This window comes from Pezoporus flaviventris, unplaced genomic scaffold (assembly GCF_033815535.1).
Source record: "Pezoporus flaviventris isolate CSIRO_AGI_PZ_B2104156 unplaced genomic scaffold, CSIRO_AGI_Pfla_v1 ptg000006l, whole genome shotgun sequence".
Lineage (NCBI taxonomy): Eukaryota > Metazoa > Chordata > Aves > Psittaciformes > Psittacidae > Pezoporus > Pezoporus flaviventris.
In genome coordinates this window covers 21,198,076-21,221,593 of record NW_026892554.1, presented here as the reverse complement: position 1 = coordinate 21,221,593, position 23,518 = coordinate 21,198,076, and the positions used below count along the sequence as shown (strand labels likewise).

Here is a 23,518-nt window from a genome sequence, read left to right as displayed (position 1 = left end):
CTGTACAGTATTCCCACCTGGTTGAGGTAATGATATTCCTCAGGCTGCTTCAGATGGAATGCTGATCTCTCTTCCTCGCTTGCTCCTGCCAGGAGGTAATAAAATACATGGTAGTTCCTGGTGACAAATACAAGAAAGAAAGATGTTAGACTTCAAACTAAACAGCAGTGTTCAGCAGAGAAGCGCATGTGAACCTCAGAACCGGATTTTCCAGCTTCCAAACTCAGGCCTGAACACTGGAAATGGAGCCACTTTTACATCACTTTGCCGTGATGTAAAAGATGAAATGAAGTAATGGAGAATGAGAACCCTCTTTGCCATCCAAGGACATCCACTGGCCTAGAATGTGCTTAAAGAATTCCTGACATCACCACTTTTTCCTTCAGAAACATGTGCAATGCCTACACGCTGATTAGAATCAAACCAACGTATTTCCTTGCAATGCAGAAATGATGACGATTATTTTTAATACCTTATTATCATCTAAAAAGCAATGATTTTGCAGTTGCAGTTCCGTAAGACAGTGGAAAAAGCCTCAATTTTCATGACTACTCTAGTATTCAAAATACTTGAATATTATCAATACTAAACCCAGCTCAGTGACACTTGTGTTTCACTTCGAGACACCTCTAGCACAGCTTAACACTAAAAGTGTAGCAGCAGTTCTAAACTTAAATCTGCTTTTATGCTGGATCTTTTCCAAGAGGAACCAAGTTTAATCATCTTGCAACACCCAAGAGTACATTTGTCGAGGCTGAAGGGGCTATTTAACGTTGGGATAGGCTCATGAGCATTCAAGAAAACTTCTCATACATCTGTCTCAAAAGGGAAACAAAGAAGTGCCAAAGGTTCAAAGACAACCAGAAGCAGCAAATTTACTCAAAATGAGAGTCATAAGCGCTGAGAGAGAAGCATGTAACAACTCCAATGTTGCAATTAGGAAAGAACAATGCGCTTACATTTGTGTCTATATAGTTTTCGCTTTCTCTAGAGGCCCTTCTGATGGCTTCAATGTGTAAAGAACTGTAAAACAGAACCAAAATACCATCTCCACCCCCAAATTCTGTATTAAATAGCTTATGAGTTGCACAAGGAAACAAATGGTATGTAGTATTCCACATGACATGACTCATGAAGAGAATGCAAAATATAAGTCAAGGACTATCAATAAAATAATGGGGCTTGATTTCCCTGGTTAGCACATTCCTCCCGAAACAGCAAAATATAAAATGTATCATTTATCTCTGAAGCACAGGGTTAGGACCATGAAATTCCTGAGCCTTCGGGCCAGCTTCCCTTAAAACAAGGGTTTAAGCTCTCAGTGCCACACTATCGGCACATAGAGAACTCAAAACCAACCCTGCAAGCAAAATCCCGGCACCTACCGTTCATTGTGCTCCTGATAGACTAGTCTTGATTTCTCCAGGAGGTACTTCTCCACATAAGCTCTGAAAGGCCAAAATAAAAGCATTATTCATTGACCCACCATTTGACTGAAATGAACGCAGCTTTACCTGGACTTGTCAGGCTTGGTGCGCACAGAAATCAGAAGTTTGAGCCTTGTTTCACTTAGTTATATAAATTTCTTCCTAGGCAGAACAAGCCCAATATTATGTTTGGCTTTTGAGGTTTTTTTTGGTTTGATACAAAGCCAACACTAACTTGGATATGAAAAACATGATCTCAGATGCATTAGCCTATGGGCAGGGAGCATAGGGGGAAATGCTGACAGCAACCAAGACTCTTGGGTACCTATTTAATCCAAAGCCAGCAAAACAGAGCCGCTTGCAGATGAAGCATCTGCACGCAGGAAACAGACCTGGGTGCAAAGGTTTGCAGGATCACAACCAGCTGCAGAATCGCCCCCCAAGTCACCATTCCCTCTTCCAGAAGAGGCACTTCCCAACAAAAACCCAGGCTGTAAACTTGTGGCTACAGTTAAAAAACAAACAATTGCAAAAGCCCCTGACTGGAGTTTACATTTTCTCCTAAGAGCCTCCACAACAACCATGCTTCATTTATATATTAAATACTTATCTTCAAGCTTGTACAGCTAAAACAAGCTTCAACAGGTTTTTTCTTCCAAACAATCCCAACCAGTAATGATAGGGATTTAGAAACCAGAGTTTTGATGACGTAGCTGTGCTTTTCCAGCTCCAGATGCCCAGTGACGTGGCCATAACATTAGCAGCCCCATATGAATCAAGGAACCCACTGAACATCAGGCATGGGAGGACAGGGAAGTGCCTCTACGCTTGTGTCTCCACCAGTCTCCAGACCTGTTTATGACTTACATCCCAGTAATTGTCTCTCTTTCCACTGAAGAGTCAAGCAAAATAAACCCTGTGCTGCTGCAGATTAGTGACAACTTTTACAGCAGCTCATAGGAGAGGCTGCTAGAAGAGGTAGGAGAGCTGGATCAGAGGGTGGGAGCAGCTCTGCTCTGGAGCCAGGCTGAGAGAGCTGGGCTGGGTCAGCCTGGACAAGAGAAGGCTCCTGAAGGGGAGACCTGAGAGCAGCTCCAGTGCCTAAAGGGGCTGCAGGAAACCTGGAGAGGGGCTTGGGACAAGGGATGTAGGGACAGGCCAAGGGGAATGGCTTGAACCTGCCAGAGGGGAGACTGAGATGAGCTCTTAGGCAGAAGCTCTTCCCTGTGAGGGTGCTGAGGCGCTGGCACAGGGTGCCCAGAGAAGCTGTGGCTGCCTCATCCCTGACAGTGTTCAAGGCCAGGTTGGACACAAGGGCTTGGAGCAAGCTGCTCTAGTGGAAGGGGTCCCTGCCTGTGGCAGGGGTTGGGACTCAATGAGCTCTAAGGTCCCTTCCAAGGTGGGCCCAAACTAGTCTGTGGTTCTATGAAATGGCATATCCAACCCCCAAGAGGTTGCTGATCTTGCCGCATGGCAGGAATAAAGGAAGGACAGCAAAGCAGTGCTATTCCTCTGTATGATGTGCATCAAAAAGGTTTGCTCTTGTGTATTCTCTGTGAGGAAGCTGAAGACAACCTATGGATATTCCTTACTGACAGGAGGTTTCTTGTATGTACTTCCTAACCTGGAACCAGTTTTTAAATTCCAAGCCACGCCATATACCCATTGCAAGGTTTTTGAGCACATAAATGAAGAAGGCATCAGGGTGTCCCAGATACCACTCCCACCCCTGGGTAGTAGCTCAGCACACTGCTGTATGACAATTCGGATCACGTCCACCAGCCTCAACATTTCATGCCTTCCCCTGTGGTTTCTGCCCTTATTATAGACTCCCCCCCCTAGAAAATCACTCTCATTTAGGTTGAAGATGTCTTTGGGAAGTCATCTGCTCTAGACACTATTTAAATCAGGGCAATTTTTTTCTTTTTTCCTTTTCTTTTTCTTTCAGTCGATGCAACTAAAATGGTGTTCTGGTGAAATTCTACTTGCCTAGTGCAAAGGCAAGAGTGAATGCGCATTCCAAGAGGAACGTGTACCCCTTCTTGTAACAGGATAGTGAAAAGGAAAACCAATGGAAGGATAAAAAAGTGGATGTCTCCAAATGTTTTCTTTGTTTACTACTGCAAATTCCATCAAACCTATCTTTAAGAGTAAAGAAAAGGAGTTCTGAGAGTACGATTTTGTGCAAAATACTCCTTTAAGCCTGCTACAAAGCCTGTACTTAACATCCTAGGTACCATCATCTGAAATCCCAGACTAAATTTCATATACAAACACCAAGACACGAAACTCCTCAGCACGGCGTGTTTGAGAGCACCAGCTCATGTTATTTGAGATACAGCCTCATGCCACTGCACAGAGTTACCATTACACCAGGGCACTGCTGCTTTTAATTAAAATGTCTCCTATCTGGCTCTTCTGCAATTTATGGAGCGTGTCAGATCTTGAGGCTTTTGATCATCTTAGGAGGAGCGAGGAGGAGGTTGCAAAGACCTTCCTCCAGAACTCGCTTATCATCGAAGAGGACATCATAAATTAGGACAGCTTTATGGGAACACAGTTTGCTGCAGCCATTGCTCATGCTCCATCAACTTTCAAGACGTCTTCAAAGCCTTCATTTCATGGGGTGGAGTTGGCTGCTACTAAAGCTCTTGGCTATTATATCTCTTAAGTTAAAATTTCCTTCAAGTTTTGGGGCATTATATTCATAGGGTTTGTAAGCAAATACCCAACTGCTACTTTCAGCCTCTGAACAGAGAAAAGTCCTGATCTGGGGCTGCAAATTACAGTTACATTAACAAAACAAATTACATGCAGAATATAAAATTACCATTAACTTGGGTTGTGCTTAAAATCTATGTTAAATTAAAAGGAAAAGACATAAAATACTTGTGATCTTTATAAGACTAAGGGGAAAACCTGTGGTCTCATATGCCAGGAACAGCTCACAGGTTATTTTAAATGTATCTTTGTTTTCATTGGAGCAGCACTTCAAGCTTAAAGCAAAGCACAATCCCACCACACTGTCAAGCAAAGACTAAGAAAGTGCTTTTTTTTTTTTTTTTTTTTACAAAGAAAGAAAATTCCTCTTTTTTTATGAACTAGGGTATACAAATACAATGATACTGCACCTATTTGCAAGTATAGAGGCCACTTCCACATAGCTGGCATAAAGATAACATGTTGTTACGGCATTTGTTGGATTCTTGTTACCTTGTACTTCAGTCGGTATTAAGAAAACCCTTAGGCTTATCCTTTTAACTGTTGTGTTGACCAGAAATAAAGAAGAAAAAAGAAGGAAAGACAAAGCACATCAGGTTTGATGTAGGATGACAAACCAGCGGGAAGGTACACAGAGTACCCAGCTCATGTGAAAAATTAATGGAAGCAATTTGTGTGATCCTGTTCTGCTGGGGGGAAAAAAAAAGGAAAGAAAAAGATTTAAAAGCAATTCTCTAAAAGAACAACAAAGTCCCAGCAAGAGCTCTCCCAGCTAGCGGCAGAAACCATACACAACCCCTGGAATGCTACTTCTACTCTTGGTTTTTCCAACTGAGTTAATCAAGCTGGACAAAAAGCAAAGTTAATGAAGCCCTGCTCATTTAGAGCCAGCTTGAGTCCCTTTGCGACGACCTGATGCCCTGTAAAGTGTCAAAGCCAAGGAGAAAGCCAGGCTTAGGTAAGCCCAGCTGCAGGTTTCATCACCAGGCTTCAACCACACAGCACTTCGGTGGCAGCCGTTGCCGGGGCAGGAAGGTTTGAGTCACAGCTGCACATCCTTGTGAGACCTCACCTGGAGCATTGTGTGCAGTTCTGGTGTCCTCAACATAAAAAGGACATGGAACTGTTGGAACAAGTCCAGAGGAGGCCACAAGGATGATCAGGGGACTGGAGCACCTCCTGTATGAAGACAGGCTGAGGAAGTTGGGGCTGTTCAGCCTGGAGAAGAGAAAACTGTGTGGAGACCTCATAGCAGCCTTCCAGTATCTGAAGGGGGCCTATAAGGATGCTGGAGAGGGACTCTTCATTAGGGACTGTAGTGACAGGACAAGGGGTAACAGGTTAAAACTGAAACAGGGGAAGTTTAGATTGGATCTAAGGAGGAAATTCTTTCCTGTTAGGGTGGTGAGGCACTGGAATGGGTTGCCCAGGGAGGTTGTGAATGCTCCATCCCTGGCAGTGTTCAAGATCAGGTTGGACGAGGCCTTGGGTGACATGGTTTAGTGTGAGGTGTCCCTGCCCATAGCAGGGGGGTTGGAACTAGATGATCTTAAGGTCCTTTCCAACCCTAACTATTCTATGATTCTATGATTCTGTGATTCTCAGAGCTTTTGGGTAGCAGCAGAGATGCTGAGATAAACTGTGGAGAACCACACTGGAGACAAGCGTCTCTTGTAATGGGGGAGGAAGTGGCCTTAACTGTTCCAGGCTTGGCTTAAAGAGAGACTTCAGGGCAGAGACAGAAGCATATGGGGAATTAGGCTCCATGGCATCTGTTACACCCACAGGGCAGCTGGAGATTAAATCCCCCCGGGACTGAGCAAAGCCAGCTCGCTCCACCTCTGCTTCCATCATATGCACCAGACCCCTAACCCAGCCTAGCTAAAACATTCCCCTTTCCTGCCTTAACTGCTGTCTTAAGAGGAAAACTTCCATTTCATCATAATTATGAAGTTGACATCCTAACGAGAGCTCAACAGGCTTGAAGCCAGCTCAGGTGTATTCACACCTCAATGTACAGCTCAGATGCACCAACATTTTCATACCAATGGATTTAAATATGCTAAAAACATTAGGGTGTTTTTTTTCCCCTCTCTCCCTTTTGGGAAAAAACACTGGTCCAAAAAATGAACCTTCTTCTTTGCATACCCCCTACCTCAGCCTGCTCGGGCTCTGTGTGCAGATAAAAGCACATACAGTATCTTCAACATGATGCCACTCACCCTCGCACGGTGCCCGTCTCCTGGTAATTCACTTGGATAAATTTGCCGAAGCGACTGGAGTTGTTGTTATGGGCTGTTTTTGCATTTCCAAAAGCCTGTGAAGAGAGGGAGATGCCATCATTACATTGGAAAAGCCACCACCTGACCTTATTTACATTCACATCACCAGCAACTCAACTCTGGGGCTTTGCTCTCAGTGTAGATTTAATGAAAAGCATATGGTGAAAGTCATTTGAATGCTCTATAAAATAATATGATGAGCTTATGGGGACCATATTCATTTCCAGTTTGGTATTCATGAAGGGCAGATAAACACTATTTAAAAATAAAGTGTTAGCTGTACAAGAAGAGATTTAGTAGTAGAAGTTATTATAGGCTGCATTAAGGCTGTGCTTTATTCATTTAAATAAATAGAAAAGTACAGTGCTCCGACAAGACTCTCAATTTTAATGAGCTAGAGGAAGCTGCTTTTTAATTATACATGGAATTAAGAGGGAAAAAATGCTTTGAAGGCTACTCAGATGTTAGACAATGTCATATATTGCACCAGCATAACCCAGAGTATTTTCAGCATTTCAGACACTGCCATTTCGATTTGCTGCCGTTGCTTTTCCCAAATCAAAATGCTTTTAAGTCTTTATTATGCAAAGCTTTTATTAAACCCCTGCCTCAGCGAGGTACCTCATATAAGGAGTCATTTGTTGCCATTTAAAAGAAATTTCTGAAGAGCTACTGGGAACCTGTAAGAACCGATGCTCAGCTCCTCTGAAAACTGGTGTTTTCAATGGTGCCCAAAGGACTCTAATAATAATCCAGCCCACAATGACAGGATCTGTCAAGCTGACAGCTCCAATTAATGTTTCATTTATAAACCACTTTTGAGAATCATTCACCTTTTCTTCTCAGCCAAACTTACTTAAGGTAATTATACACAAGATAATTTCTAAGTGTTGTTTGTGTACGGACATTTTGTGCTGAGGCTTAATATTAGAGCTCAGATTCGAGCTCCCAACTGATTTATTCCCCACTCAGCTATTTATTAGAAAAGATTAAAAAGAGCTTTACATCTATAATCTGGAGCTTTTCAAATGACCTTTTCGGATTTAACTTTGCAATTAAAAGCCAAAAAAGAAGGGTAAATTCAGTGAAACCTTGGCGAGAAGGTTTGACATTTGGCATGTGACACCTTCAGTACCTGTGTGGTGGGCACTCTCATGCCTACTTTTATCTTCCCAAGCACATCTAGTTAGCAATCTGGTTAGAGTTCATGATTTAAGAACCAAAGGAGGTTTGCTACCAGAATAACAATGTGATGTTTTCCCCCTATTTGAATACAGGGATTTGTTTAAACTCAGGCTGTTGCATATGAATTCACTTTAGTTGACTAAAACAAGTTCTGGGATAGCCGAAACCTGCCGAGCAAGCAGATTATATTTGAAAGATGATTTCAGACACAGCTAAGGAACACTCCCCTGCAGAGCCTTCATTTCTTTTCAGGCTGCTCACAGTTGGTTTTTGCTTATTCCCCCTAAAAATCCTCCCCACACCTAGGACCCCACCTTTACCCCACACTCCAGAGGGTGTCAAAGATGCCCACACCTCTGGGTGACCATTCAAGCCTCCAAAACTCTCCAACAAGGAAAATCCCAGCATCCTCCCCCCAGAAATGGGCATTTTTGCAATAAAAGTCAGAATGCTATTTTATTTATTGGGTAATGGCTCCATGCTTGAAGTGAGTAGATTGAGGTGAGGTCTTAGGCAGAAGTTATACCAGATCTTAGGCAGGGGGTTGGATGAGTTTTATGGTCCCTTCAAACCAAGCCATTTTGTGGTTCTATGATTCTATGATTAACATTTTTACTTATTGTCCTTCAGGTATCTCAGCAAGCAGAGACACAGAAAAAAGCAGAATATGTTGACATTCAAGCTATATATCTCTATATATTTATAGAGATATTTAGATCGTAGAATCATAGAATAGTTCGGGTTGGAAAGGACCTTAAGATCATCAAGTTCCACCCCCCTGCCATGGGCAGGGACACCTCACACTGAACCATGTCACCCAAGGCTCTGTCCAACCTGGCCTTGAACACTGCCAGGGATGGAGCATTCACAACCTCCCTGGGCAACCCCAACCCATTCCAGTGCCTCAGCACCCTTACAGTAAAGAATTTCCTCCTTAGATCCAATCTAATATTAGTTTTCAATTCTATTAATTATATTACAATGTTTCCCTGCAGTAGGCTCCTCTCTAATCCAAGACATTGTGTTAAGCTGTCCTGGGCTCAGCAGTAGCAGTCATTTTCCTCCTTCTTGGTGGCTGGTGCAGTGCTGTGTTTTGACTTTCAGCCTGATGTTTTGGTCTGGCCAAGGACTTTGTGAGCCTCATGCTCTGCCAGGGAGGAGGGGAAGCTGGGAGGAAGCAGAGACAGGACACCTGACCCAAACTGACCAAAGAGGTATTCCATACCACAGCACGTCATGCCCGGGAGGTAACTGGGAGTTACTCGGAAGGACACGGGCTTCTGGGTCGGACTCGTTTCTTGGCCAGTGGTACTGTATTCTCTACCCTTGTTATTTTCTCTTACCATTGGTGGTGGTGGTGGTAGCGGTGGTGATTTGTGTTGTACATTGGTTGCTGGACTGCTCTTGTCTCAACCCGTGGGAGTTGCACTCGTTCGATCCTCCCCATCCCTCACGGGAGCGGGGAAGGGGAGAGCCTGGGGGGGGGGGGGGGCCTCGATTGCTCTCAGCCCGGCACCACTCACTGGGAGAGAATGAAGGAGTTGTGTGACTGGGTTTTAACCACGACATAAGCCAAAATGATAAAGTTTCTATATACTTAATTAATGTTACTCACTTGAGAACAAACAAGCCAGCAGCACCATGAACTTCAGCACGCCAAACAGAAGACAGCCCTATTTTCATCACCTTTTCATATAACTTAATACAGAATTTAAGCCAAAAGCAATATTAAAAGGATTTTCTGTTTCGGTTCCCTGTGCTTACACCTTAAGTAATAGCACAGGTAGAGAAATAAGATCTATTTATTAGGATTAGCTTCAGAAAAGAGCCTTACCCAGGAATAAACCTTTTTTATCCTGTAACAAGTAACATTTAAAGTCAGGAGAAAACATTTCAAATATAGGAGTGGGAAACGCAAGAGTTGTCTTTCTTTTATGAGCTTTCTCCTGGATTAACATGCCAGGCCACATTATATTTTATAACCCGAACGCCTACAGAAATCATAACCCATAATATCCCTCTTTCAGGCATTCTTCTTTATTGCTGATGTAAATGAGAAAGCTCTTTGGATCACAGCTTGTTAAAACTTAAGGCTGCCTCTATGGCAAAGACACGCTGGTGACGGGCCAACCAGTAGCTAAAGAGACGCCCGATGTTGAACTTGAGACAACTTAATGCAGCTTCATTTGGTTTACTCAGCATGTTCCATTAACAGAACTATTGGGCTATTGAAGAACAGTGCTATTCATTCCATTTCTGCATGCCTAATCGATCCATACTCGAAGAAGACACCACGTCCTTCTGCAACCAGGGCATAACACAATAGTTCAGCTTCAGAAAACACAAAATGAGTTACAACTGCTCTCCTAAAACAAATTACCTTCTGTTCGTATGACTTCCCTTTCCTGACTCATTGATTCAAAGCTGCTGAGCAGCTCAACGGACAAAACTCTGTAACACCATTCCTAAAATTCTCGGGGAGACCAAAGCTTTTCCTGGCCAAGGCTCAACTTTTGAAGGCAACAAAATTCAATACGTTCCTCTGTAGGAGCCGAGCATCCCTCTGGAGCCGGCACTGGGGATTCAATGATTTAGAGAAGGCAGAGCAATGAGCAGCTCCATTCCTGCTGCCTCCTACAAACCTCCTGCACAAAGAGATGCTTATCGTGGATGGAAGGAAAAATCATTCTATGACCTAGGAAGACACCACAGTGACTTCTTCTGATATAGCAATGGCAAAAAGATGCTGTCAGGTAGATGATCCTAACTGAATGTCATTCCCCTATAGAATAGCAGCTGCATTCCCCTACGGCATAACAGTTTCTGCGCCTACTAACACTAGTGCAGAAAGCACCAGTGGAATGATGTGCTCTTGCTGGTGTATTTAAGGCCCCCAGCCCTGCCCTTCTCAACTGAGACTCTAACATTTACCACCCTTTGAGGGAAAAATAAACACATTCTTATTTTATCTTTGCTATATAGAAAGAGAAACATATTAATAAATGTGGTTTTAAATGGTTTCTTATATACTTGAAATGTAAATTAAATTTGTTTAGAAAGCCAAACCATGAATATACACGAGGCAAGTCAACTGCTTAAATCGCAATACAGGCTATGCCATTGCAGAATAGATATGTTCATAGTTATATTCCACAGTGGGGCACTGAAGGGACCGGGAGCAAGATTTAGCCATGCTGATTTATGCTTGGGCCAAGAAATAGGTTAATATCAGGGAAGAGACCCCACTGGAGGACTCATATTCCCTGGATCACTGTGAATACTGGAATTCATGAATCAAATGCATTCATAAAGCATGAATGACTTGTAACTGGATAAGCAAGGTGGAAAACTCAAAGCGCCAGTCAGGGAAACCAACATCTCATCTGAACTTAGGAAACCAAAAAGAATATTTGTGAATTCAAATCTTTGCATTTAGAGGGGCTGGCAAAGGACAAGAGGGTGCAGGGTCCACAAGATGCACAAGTGCTAATGCACAGGGACTGCACTAAAGAAAACACCACAGGAAAACTCTATTGACCATCAAACAACATCAGCATGAGGCTAGAGCCAGAGTGAGATGGACACGATACAAAGGATGTAACAGTGAGGACAAAGTCAGATGTGCATCACATGCTTCACCTATAGCGTAGGCTTCCACAAGAGTGCTGAGTCTAAACATCACCTCTAATTTACATCCAGATTTGAAGGCAATTTCCCCCCAATATTCTATATGTTATGCATGAATAAATAATAATAAATCACAAATATCTTCATTCCAAAAGAAAAAAAGAAAAAAAAAACCACAAGGAAAACAAAATAGCATACTAAAATTTTGTAATTTTCATGGAATCCTAGCCTGGTTTGTGTTGGAAGGGATCTTAAAGCTCACCCAGCTCCAACCCCTGCCACGGGCAGGGACCCCTTCCACTAGAGCAGCTTGCTCCAAGCCCCTGTGTCCAACCTGGCCTTGAGCACTGCCAGGGATGGGGCAGCCACAGCTTCTCTGGGCACCCTGTGCCAGCGCCTCAGCACCCTCACAGGGAAGAGCTTCTTCCTAACACCCAATCTAAATCTCCAAACAAATGTAGCAATGGTTGCATTTATGAAGATTAAAACACTCCTCATAATCTTTGGAGGGCTTTTTTGTTACAGGTAGTTTATGACAACTAAAAATGTCCCACTTTTGTAAAACATTTGCACTAAACCTCCCTGGCCATTGCAACACTGAGGCTATTTGAGGACAGCAATTCTACCCTCTGAGCTGAATCCAATCTCTATCCTGGGATGGAGCACTGAGGAATGCATCTTTCATAGCACTTCTCTTAAAACACAGGGCCAGTTAAGATCACCTGACTTTGTGCATTTAGGGTTCACATTCCCTAGTACAAATATGGGAGAAAAATTACTTTTTAATGGGAGAGCACTGATCTGGAGAAGGGTTTGGTGCCAATTTACTTGAGTAAAAGTGCCAGTGTATGTAATGGGAATAAAGAGCACCAATAAATACACTTACAGAGTAAGATAACCTAGCTAAAGTACTACAAAAGCCATTACAACACACACTCGTTTGGGAGATTTCAAGCTCTCCTGATGCAGATGCTCTATCAGCTATGTAAGAAACAGGATTTAGCATCTGCATTCCTGGCAAATGCTTCAATGTTGGCAGAATATTCCTCCATTTCCGATACTTAAGCATGGGATCAGATCATTTCAGCTTCTTCCCTTTAAGCAACACTCTGGAAAACAAAGGAATTACCACGTAACCACAACGCAACGAGACAAAACCCCAAAACCAAACCAAAGCCTCGTGCTTAAGTCCTCTTCCCGAACAGCGAGAGTTTGCCTACTCAAGTGCCGTAACAGGGAATAAAATCCAGCTCAGCTGGCAGACAGTCATAGGCAAATGCCAGTACGGATGGGTCCTGGAGACAGAGGCTGCCAAATCCATAAGCTCTGGCTCACATCCCTGCTCCTCTGCTCATCTATTTATTCTTTTACACGTAGGGTGGACGGCCCCGGGAAGAGCAGCCAAAGGCACGAGTTTTCCAGCAAACTCACACAGGGATGCGTGCCAGCAAACATTGTGGTGGAAAAACAAACTCTTCAGCCTGGGTTCAGCTTGGGATTTACAGAAGTATCCCAAAATGAAGCTGGGAAGCTCGGTGTTATTACACTGCCTCTCCAACCCAGTGTTTATATTCTGCAGCCAAAGCACAAGCTTCACTACATCGAATGGAGATAGCGGGTGTCTGACAGGTCCCAGGACTGAGCAAAATCTCCTTCAGCAGTGCTTCAAATGCTATCTCCATACCAATAGAGAAATAAAATCATCCCAGAGCAATAAAATGACCAGTTGAAAACAACTCATGGCTTAAGGAGGAGTCTTCATGCTCCCTCAGTAGGCAAAACAAGTGTCATAAATGAGCACTATGGAAGAAACAAAACAGCAGTCATAGAACACTGACTGATAAAAAATACTCTTAATCATAGAATCCCAGCCTGGTTTGTGTTGGATAGGACCTTAAAGCTCCTCCAGCTCCAACCCCTGCCACGGGCAGGGACACCTTCCACTAGAGCAGCTTGCTCCAAGCCCCTGTGTCCAACCTGGCCTTGAACACTGCCAGGGATGGGGCAGCCACAGCTTCTCTGGGCACCCTGTGCCAGCACCTCAGCACCCTCACAGGGAAGAGCTTCTGCCTAAGAGCTCAGCTCAGTCTCCCCTCTGGCAGGTTCAAGCCATTCCCCTTGGCCTGTCCCTACAGGCCCTTGTCCCAAGCTCCTCTCCAGCTTTCCTGCAGCCCCTTTAGGCACTGGAGCTGCTCTCAGGTCTCCCCTTCAGGAGCCTTCTCTTGTCCAGGCTGCCCCAGCCCAGCTCTCTCAGCCTGGCTCCAGAGCAGAGCTGCTCCAGCCCTCGCAGCATCTCCATGGCCTCCTCTGGCCTCGCTCCAACAGCTCCACGTCCCTCTTGTGCTGCTGCCCCAGAGCTGGATCAGGGCTGCAGGGGGGGTCTCCCCAGAGCACAGCAGAGGGGCAGGATCCCCTCCCTGAGCTGCTGCTCATGCTCTGCAGGTGTAGCCCAGGCTGGCTTTCCATGTTTCATCTACGTGTTTCAGTGCTCTGCAGCAGACAGGGTAAAATGCTGCCTTTGAAGCATCTCCCATAACTTTTTAGTGCACTGAGCATTACAGACAGCTGCAGAAAGGCTGTCCTCACCCATGGCTTCATGTACTTCCAAAAGTAACATGGTTTGGGTCTTTTTGGCAGAAGCACGTTGGTCTTGGAAGCGTTGATGTTTCGGATGATGCAACACACAACATGCCAAACCAAGAACTGTTTTGTAGGACACAATTTCATTATGTAAAAACAGCCATGCAGGAGACAACATTCTCTTAGGATAACGTTGTAGGACAACACGTTCCGTAGTACACAAGCTCCCATCTCCACTGTTGCATTTCGATGTCTCTAGCAGCACTCAGAGGTGCTTGCTGAAGCTGGGAGTCACTTGTTTGAAGAGCTGGTGGTGACAGGGTGCATTGCTGATGGCTCATCCAAGCAACACTACTTGCTTGGGGTGGTGGAGCTGTGGACCTTCAGCCCGAGTGCAGGTCTGGAAACAAGCCATCAGTGTTTGGGGAGATCCTGAAGATGAGCATCTCCAACACAACGTCAACCTCAGCTAGAGCCAAGAGCCACTGCTCGGCATAGAAGCGAACCATCACCCATGGGCAAGTCTCATCCCTTGGAGAGGCATCTCCCCAGCAGCTTCCATCCCTTCCTCACCAACCACCAGCCTCTCATTTACAGAGAGGGAACTGATGTGGAGTGCAATCCTTGGACACACTCCAGCCCCTGGAGAAGACCTCTAAAAGTCCCTTCAAGACCCTATTTTCTTCCTGTTTTCCATATAATGATTCTACACAGGGTGATAAATGTTTAGAGACAAAGTCTGAACTTCCCACTGCACACTTGGAACAGCCCAAGACACACTAAAACACACTGAAGCATTCACTGCTCTGGCTTGGTACAAGTTTTCTTGTCCCCAAGATCAACGCCACAAACCGAAAGGCAGGAGAAAGCGTCTCCATCGTAACGTCTCCCATCTGGAACCTCTTCCCAGAGGCACGGAGCCCTCATGTATATTTTACACACATATTTTTTCTGCTTTTCCCAAGAGAAATATGTGTAATGAAGAAAAACAAAAACACGTTAGCAGCAACAAAAACATAGCACTGTAACATGAGAGCCAGCTTGGCTTCTGCCTCTGTTATCCTTCCTCTTAGACCTCAGCTACTTTCTACTAGCTGCAGACAAAAACAATACACACCCTCCCCTCTGAAAACCAAAACCCTACCAGAGCTCTCCCATTAAATCAACACCATCAACCCCACATTTATTATCTGCCATGTGAAATACAGCACGAGTTAAGGACAAGATTAAACGTGCACACACACGTCTCCAGCCCTTCCCTGCTCTTCTGGGGGATTATAGGAATAATCTGCAACTCTTCTGGATGCAATTCCACAATTTCAAGTGCTATGATGCTGCAGCATCAGATTTCCATGCATCGGACACAGTCAGGATCACTCACAGCACAGCAGCTCAGCCAGGCTCATGTTTTCCAGCGCTTGCAATGTTTCAGTAGCAGTAGGCAGCTTGGGATGCCCGACTGATCCATAAAAATATCTGTTCCTCTTTTGAGCACAGTTCAAGTGATGAAACGAGAGCTTAAAAACGCTTACTAGTAAGTACGGTGATGGAGCACGGCACCTGCAGGAGCCAGATCACTGAAAGAACTAATGATCTCATTGGATTGATGCATAGCATTGAAAAGAGTAATTATCAGCAACCAGAATATCTGGTAAGGGCCAGGAAAAAGCACTGATTCTTTTCAGGAGGTGAAAAAGAAGTCTCAAAAATTAACATATTCCTATCAGATATTTGTCTTATGAGAGGAGGCAAGGGCTAAAATGTGTATTTTCAGCCATTAAGTAACGCAAAATAGGACAATTTGCTTGTCACCTTTCCACACGTATTAAATGGGGGTGCACTGGAGTCATAATGGAGAGGGTTTCTATGAGCTGAGAAGGTTACTAAGCCATGGATAGAGGTGACACTGAACCATCACTACCTCCAGATCAAGGACCAGCTGCCACATGAGCACAGAACAGCCCATGTCCCGTGCCACAACGCTGTAATTCAGTTTCTCATGCAAGAGGACTCCAAGCAGGGGATGAGCTTCCACTGCAAAGCCCACCCTGCCAAAATCCCCTGTGGAGGACTGTGCAATGCTCTCCAATACAGCCACAGCCGCTGTTTCTGAGAACAGTGCTTTGGTTTTAAAAAGAAACAAAAATCCAACCAAAGAGAAAGCCCTGCGTTAATAAAATTAAGGGAAATGCAGTGAGATTTTGTACTCCAACTTTCCACACAGCAGAGAATGCTGCGCAAAACTAATGCCAATATTTTTAGAATAGTAGAATCACAGAATCACAGAATGGTTTGGGTTGGAAGGGACATCTCAGTCTCCCCTCTGGCAGGTTCAAGCCATTCCCCTTGGCCTGTCCCTACATCCCTTGTCCCAAGCCCCTCTCCAGGTTTCCTGCAGCCCCTTCAGGCACTGGAGCTGCTCTCAGGTCTCCCCTTCAGGAGCCTTCTCTTGTCCAGGCTGCCCCAGCCCAGCTCTCTCAGCCTGGCTCCAGAGCAGAGCTGCTCCAGCCCTCGCAGCATCTCCATGGCCTCCTCTGGCCTTGCTCCAACAGCTCCACGTCCCTCTTGTGCTGCTGCCCCAGAGCTGGATCAGGACTATTCAACTGCCACCCTGCAGCCTCATGAACCCTCTCAATTGCTCCCCAGCCTGAAGATGGCTGCCTCCATCACTGTGTAATGAAACAAACGATGTACAAGTCCCCTTGTAAGAACCCTGCAAGCTCCCCAGCAGTTCAGACCAGCATTTCTTCTTCCAAGCTCTGCAGAATCACTACAGTGTGTTTAAACCTTGTGGTAATTCTTCTGTAACTAATATATTGTAAATAAATAAACAAAAACCACAGCCTGATGCGGCTATCGCTGTAGCTGTGTTGGGATACAGAGAGAGGGGAGACCCTTTGTAGGCAGCTGCAATATTACCTTTAAGCAGATGAACTGGTTAACTGCTGGAAAACCCAAGAAGCTTTTGGGTACACATCTTCTGCCAGGCTGAGCCAAACTGCAAAGGACAAATTCAGAGTATTCTTTGCCAACTTTAACAAGAGATTCATCAGATGAACCCAATGAACTGATTCAATGTGAAAAAAGGATCTTTTAACAGAGAAGCAAAAGGAAGTGAAAAAGGAAGGGAAACACAAGCACTCCCTGTGCTGAGCACAATATATCATTTATAACCCACACGAAAACACACCTTCAGTTATTATTTGGAAGCAGGTGGTGACCAAAAGTGCAGCAACACATCAGAACGAAGAGTGGGGCATTACTAATGATGTTTGGTTGGTAAAAATGAAGTGAGAAGCAGCATTTGCAAGGAAAGGAGCTGATGGCATTGCAGCACTTGCTCCTGGAGCAGGGATATGGCTGCCCCATCCCTGGTAGCATTCAAGGCCAGGATGGACAGGGGCTTGGAGCAAGCTGCTTTAGTGGAAGGTGTCCCTGCCTGTGGCAGGGGGCTGTAACTGGATGATCTTTAAGGTTCCTTCAACCAAAACCAGTCTGCGATTCTATGATAGAGCACCAGAGCATTCCTCCCTGCAGGACTGAGGGCAGAAGAGTGATGCCCAAAGGTACATTCCCAGCTCTCCAGGTACAGCCCTTAGATGATGCACAGAGCTTCCAGAGGGTGACTTCATGATGCCTGATCCAAAACCTGATTTTTGTGTTGATAAAAGCCAAGGACACATCAAAACATGGAATTCTGATGTCTTGGATCTCCCTTCAATTAAGACAGAACCACAGTTTATATGATTTAAATCAAACTCAGCAGAGCACATCTATGTGGAGGTATCAGTCTTAGTGGGAAAAAAAGGCTGGATCCTTACATCCTGATTCTCACTTTCTCCATCACATATTATCCATTTCTAAAACCTTTACTCTATATACATACAGCTATAAAGTCACCATCAACAGACGGTATCTGTTTATTCTCATTACACACCTCCCAGATGGGAAGCTGCTCAGTATACCAAGGAAAGGACCACTCGAGCGATGTAGTACAGTCAAAATGACTCAGCACATATGGGCTGGAGCAATTTGGAAAGGTTTTATGGGGATAGAGCTGAAAGATCTCTCCCTTAAAGAACACATCATCCTCAAAGTGGTAGCTAAGGAGGGTTTGTTTGCATCTTTAAAGAGAGGGTATTTTATTCCTTTAATGACTTTAGTCATCAAGAAAAACACTACATTACAAAACTAAAGTCATGTGAAACCCGCTTTTCTTTCCTAAATAGCTCTGCCTGCAGTGCAGGAGGAGGAGGAAGGATGGAAAAGGAAGCTTAAAAAACCGACAGAAAGGAAAAATACAGAAAGAAACCTTTCTTTCTTTTGCCGAGTCCATCCTCTTGTTTATAAGCCCCCAAGAGAACAGCAGCACAATTGTCCTACCTCGTGCTGGCCGGATTTCAGCAGGAAGGCTTTGGTCACCCGGCCTCTGGCATCCGAGATGCGAGGCTCTTACCCTGTTCATCTCTCCTTTTTCTGCTCTTTCTTCCAAGGCTCTCTGCTTGGATGGCATCCAGGTAGATGGGAGCTACTGAAAATTCCTCATCCGCCTTGTCTAAAGTCACTATAATTAAAATCCAGGTGGAAAATAAAACAAGGCAAGGGAAAAAACATCCCACACTATTAGGGACTGTACAAAAAAGGAGGGGGGGGAAGGGTGGAATTAGTGCTAAGGAGCTCCAAAATCAAAGACTGAAGATAAGCAATGATGAGCACCAACATCACCCTAAGAGGTCCCCATCTGTATTCTGCTGCTCCCTGGGGCACGTGGCATAAATACATGGGGAATCCTATTCCCAACCAGATCAAGGTCCCGAGCCAGCCTAAAACGTTATGGTAGAAGTGGGTTTGGGATTATTACTCCATTTGCAATTCTTCCAGTGCCACTCCAGCAAACAAATGCTTCAAAGGTAACACTTGTAATAGGTAAAAAGAGGTCAGAATGTGTCCACATTGAATTATCAACACGTTTAAGCACCCAGTGGGAACTGTTCACCTTTTGCATCCTCTTAACCAAGTCCCCAGCCCTGGGTCACAGCAGGATGCACCAAATTAAACTAGAACTTATCTCATTCGATGGCAAGGAATAGGATGGCACTGAAAAATAGAACACCTAAATAAAATAACTCCTTTTGAACAACTGCAAGCTCCCAACCCCAGACACACAGCCTTGTCTGAAGAACCTTTGCTCCTCAGCACAATGAAATGTGGATCTGGCAATTGGGGGGGAAGTCAGGTCAAATGTGGGTTGAGTCAAGTCAGATTGTAGGGGACCTACAAGGATGCTGGAGAGGGACTCTTCATCAGGGACCGGAGTGATAGGACAGGGAGTGATGGGTTCAAACTGAAAAAGGGGTTAGATATAAGGCAGCTCTTCCCTGTGAGGGTGCTGAGGCGCTGACACAGGGTGCCCAGAGAAGCTGTGGCTGCCCCATCCCTGGCAGTGCTCAAGGCCAGGTTGGACACAGGGGCTTGGAGCAAGCTGCTCTAGTGGAAGGGGTCCCTGCCCATGGCAGGGGTTTGGAACTGGATGAGTTTTAAGGTCCCTTCCAACCCAAACCACTCTGTGATTCACTCTATGATTCTATGCAATGGAAAATAGGGGTTGGCTCCAGCAGAACAATGAAGAAAAGAATAATGTGAGAGAAAAAATTCAGAGCTTTTGAAGGCCAGGGTTTCAAAGGCAGCTCAGGGTTGCAGGTCAGGCACGGTGAGAGCTCTCCTCAAGCACTACAGCACCAACACCAGAAACACTCTGTGCATTGATGGTTTCATTAGGCTGAGTGCAACATGAGCCATGACCAAGAGAACTGAAGAACAAGGTGCTAGCACTTGAACTCCTATTTACTTGCTCTGAAGCAGATATTCAGTATTGTCGCTTGCCCACGCAGAACGGAGGCTTGAAGGGTTCACAGAAATGCTGTTTTACTTTGCAGGTACTCAAATTGTAGCTGCTGATTTTTGGCTTTGGTCCTTATTTAGGTGCCTGTTTAGGTGTCATGGGCTCTGCTGCAGAGAGGTGGCTTTTAGGGCTCCTCATGGAAACTGAAAGCTGGGGGAGATACGTCCAAGGTTGAGTTTTAGCAGCACAATTTGGGCTGATGGGTTTTATCAGGTGGTGAGCTCCACATTTCAAACAAGTATTTCCCAGGCTAGAAGCAATAATGAAAATAAGCTTTAAGGTCCCTTCCAACCCAAGCCAGTTGTGATTCTGTAACTGGATGGAAATGCACGAGTTTTTCTCCAAATAGAAAACCTAATAGGAAGCTCAAAGCTATTTTACTTCTTACTTAAAAGTTAACTACAACCTATCTGCGTTTTTCCTTAATAGTAAGCTCGAACTTCTTTTACTGTATGAATTTCCAGTTGTAAGCTAGAAACTTCAATAAACCCTTTGGAAAAATGAGTAGTTCACATCTTTCATCATGATAACCATAAAGCAATTTTAAAATTACAACCATTAAAGTAAAAATGCAAACTTGTGGCTCCTGAAGACTCACACAGATCCTTTACACCTTAAGCTAGCAGGTAAAGTGACTTAGTTATTCAAAAGGCTCCCTCTCCTAGCTACATTTCTCTTGCCAAGAAGACGTGCGTAATACTGAAAACCAGAAATCATAGAAACCCAGACTGGTCTGGGCTGAAAGGGACCTTATGTTCATCCAGTTCCAACCCCCTGCCATTGGCAGGGATGCTTTCCACTAGTCCATGTCTTCCAATCTTTTTCTTTCTCATAATTATACCTTAACGAAGCTTTCACAGCAACAAAACCCCAGTGGGGGCAGGAGCTGATGAGTTCTGAGGTCTAAATGGAGAAAGGAATTACTGCCTACTCCTGGAATACCCAATTGCTCAGGCCAATACTGCTCGTAGCAAGACCTATGCTCCATCTGCACACCACCAAGCCCTCACTAAGAGCTTTTGGACTTCTTTAAAAGCCTGAGATCAATAAAGTACAATTTAAAAACTTAGCCGGGGGGGTGCTAATGTGCTGGAGATTGAGCAGACACTGACCCTCACTACATCTAAACCTTCAAATTAGCCTAAATGACAACTTCAGTCACACTTAGAGGGGCAGATAAAAGGGAAATAATATATGTCTTTCAATCTATGCATTTCATGGAAATATACATTATATTTATTTGATATTTATACATCTCATGTTATACGTGTATTTTCTATTACTATATCTCATGTATATATTACATATTTAATTTTGTATCAATATATCTGGTATTTGACCATTTAGGCCATGTACCTCTGTCACATGCTAATGCAGTGCTGCTATTGCTGCATGCTTAATGCTCGAGCCAAGGCAGCTGATCCTGCTGGAACAAGGCTGTTCTGACCAGCAGGATCTCCTCCACGCTTCAGCATTCCACTGGGACATCAGCTGGGGCAGGCACCAGAACTCAGAGCAACCTCAGCACACATTATTTACCACTTCAGACCTCATGAAGCTCTAATTGCATTGCCCATCAGCTGATGCACTTACTCAACCACCCAAGTCAGCATCCACGCTGTCAATAACCCAGGCTGACCAAATTCATTAATAGCCCTGCTTGAAACCCAGGCTAACATCTGTACATGGCGGGGTGGGGGGGTAAAGCATCATGTTTTCTCCTGGTTTTATTGAAAGTATTTGGCTTTCCTGTAGCAGATGAAAACCAGATGTGGTACAGAGGGAAGGCTTGCACGAGCCAGAAAGCAAAACCAAGACAGCAACAGGCAGGTCGCACCCATTCATTACCCGTCTATTTCCCTTCTGCCATGAGGCTATTTATATTGCCTCTCTATTATTACAAATATCCTAATTGTGATGTAATTCTAGAAGCCACAGTTCTCTCCCTTGCAGCCCAGAGGAGAAAGCAGCGCCCAAGTCAAAAGGCTTCAGCAAAGTTTCTTTGTGCTGTGTAAGCACTTTGGAAAGCTTTGCTCCTGTCTTGCAGCGCTAATGCCTATACTAGTGGCCGTAATCCCTCCAGAAGCATCCCAGGCTAGGGATTAAACCAGGTTTAGCAGCTCCTGGATGCCCACTTGTACTGAGAACATTAAAACAGAGAAGTTTGTGCGCATGCACACGTAAGAAGTATCACTGTGTATCACTTTTAAAATTAAACGGGCATCCTCATTTCTGTGATTTGAGGCTTAAGCGGAGGAGCAGGACTGGAGTTATTTATCATTTTAAGCACCCACATGATGCAAACACGAGGAGTAAATCACGGGTGATTTAAGAACTGACTGGCCAGGTGCATGGGCAACTGAAATGGCAGATGACCTACCATGGGCATACCTCACATGCAAGTCTTCGAAGGGCTTTGCTCTCTCTACAGTATTATTTTTCCCTCTTTAATGCTAATCTAAAGCTTCTGGCAATAGAGTATTGTGATTTAAAGCAAACATACAGTGGCAATTGAGATAAGAAGCAGGAGGAGGTGATTATTTGATTCAATCTGACAAAAAGAAAAGCAAGGGAGGGGGGAAAGTGGGGTGGGAAATGAGCCTTACTGTGCTGTATGTGCCACACAGAAACCACTGCCCAGGCCAGGTTTGGAGATACATGGACAGCACTGCTCTGAGGACCACGTAGGGAATTTTGCATCATCATCAGCCCAGTGCTGACCAGCTGCTGGCTTGGGGGATTCACTTAAATGCCTTTAAAACTGACTTGATACATATAATTTTAAGTTAGCTTTGACAGCCTTTTCAGCTCCCAGTGACATACCTGCGTACTGGAGAAGCATCTGCAGCTATTCAACAGGGCCATTCCCACCCAGGAGAGATAACTGACACCTCACCTTTCCATGAGCAGATGCAATCACTGAAATACTGGACAGATTTCTATTGCTGGCTACTCCCTGACCTATTTTAAGCATCCATCACAGAGGTGCTTTTCCATAGCAGAAAGGGTTTACTTGTGTTAGCTCTTGTGCTCTTCTGCAGCTTGAGAATGAAGTGAAAATAAGGGTTAATACAAGAAGGATGCTAAGCTCCATGTCAAACCATAACCCAGAAAACAAAGTGGGGTTTTACTTGATTAATTACTTGGAGCTTCTATATGACACCTGCAATACAGATCTTTTGGTATGCACATATATTTATGTATAGTACCATAAGAGATAGGTATTATCATAATATAGATATTACCTGGGCTTCTACATTACATCTGCAATGCAGACTTACATGTATATATAATATTCCATTACATTGTATATATTATTCTAGTAGATTTATATCTATATATTATTTTGGACTTCTATACGACACCTGCAATGCAGATTTGTGTGTGTGTGTTTATTATTGTATTACTATTATCTAATATCTACATATTATTACTAATATCTAAATAACGCATGTATATTTATAATATACAATATATGTATTAATAATAAGTGTATATATAATAATATGTATATGTATATATATAATATACAATATATGTATTAATAATATGTGTATGTATAATATGTATATGTATATATATAATGACACTGCAATGCAGTTTGTGTGTGCTTGTGCATACACATACACACAGTCTCCCAATTCTTGCAAAATACCACCATATGCCATTATATTATAATTATGATTATGTTAGAGATACGTATTCCTTTGGACAGCTGCAATGCAGATTTGTGTGTACATACATTAATGTTCTATTACGTACATTATCATAGTAGATATTTTTCTATATATATT

The 23,518-nt window shown here is 44.0% G+C and overlaps 1 protein-coding gene across 6 annotated transcripts in view; it reads right to left on the bottom strand.

Moving 5' to 3' along the window:
• The window catches only part of MYO9A (myosin IXA), a 191,414-nt gene that overhangs the window by 119,845 nt on the left and 48,051 nt on the right, over positions 1 to 23,518 (bottom strand). For all 6 annotated transcript variants that reach the window (XM_061447405.1, XM_061447406.1, XM_061447407.1 and 3 more), the window contains exons 3-5: positions 6,371 to 6,465; positions 1,386 to 1,448; positions 18 to 117 (exon numbers count right to left, since the gene is read on the bottom strand). In XM_061447405.1, coding sequence (XP_061303389.1) covers positions 18 to 117; positions 1,386 to 1,448; positions 6,371 to 6,465 — 258 coding nt within the window. The remainder of the gene's footprint in view (positions 1 to 17; positions 118 to 1,385; positions 1,449 to 6,370; positions 6,466 to 23,518) is intronic.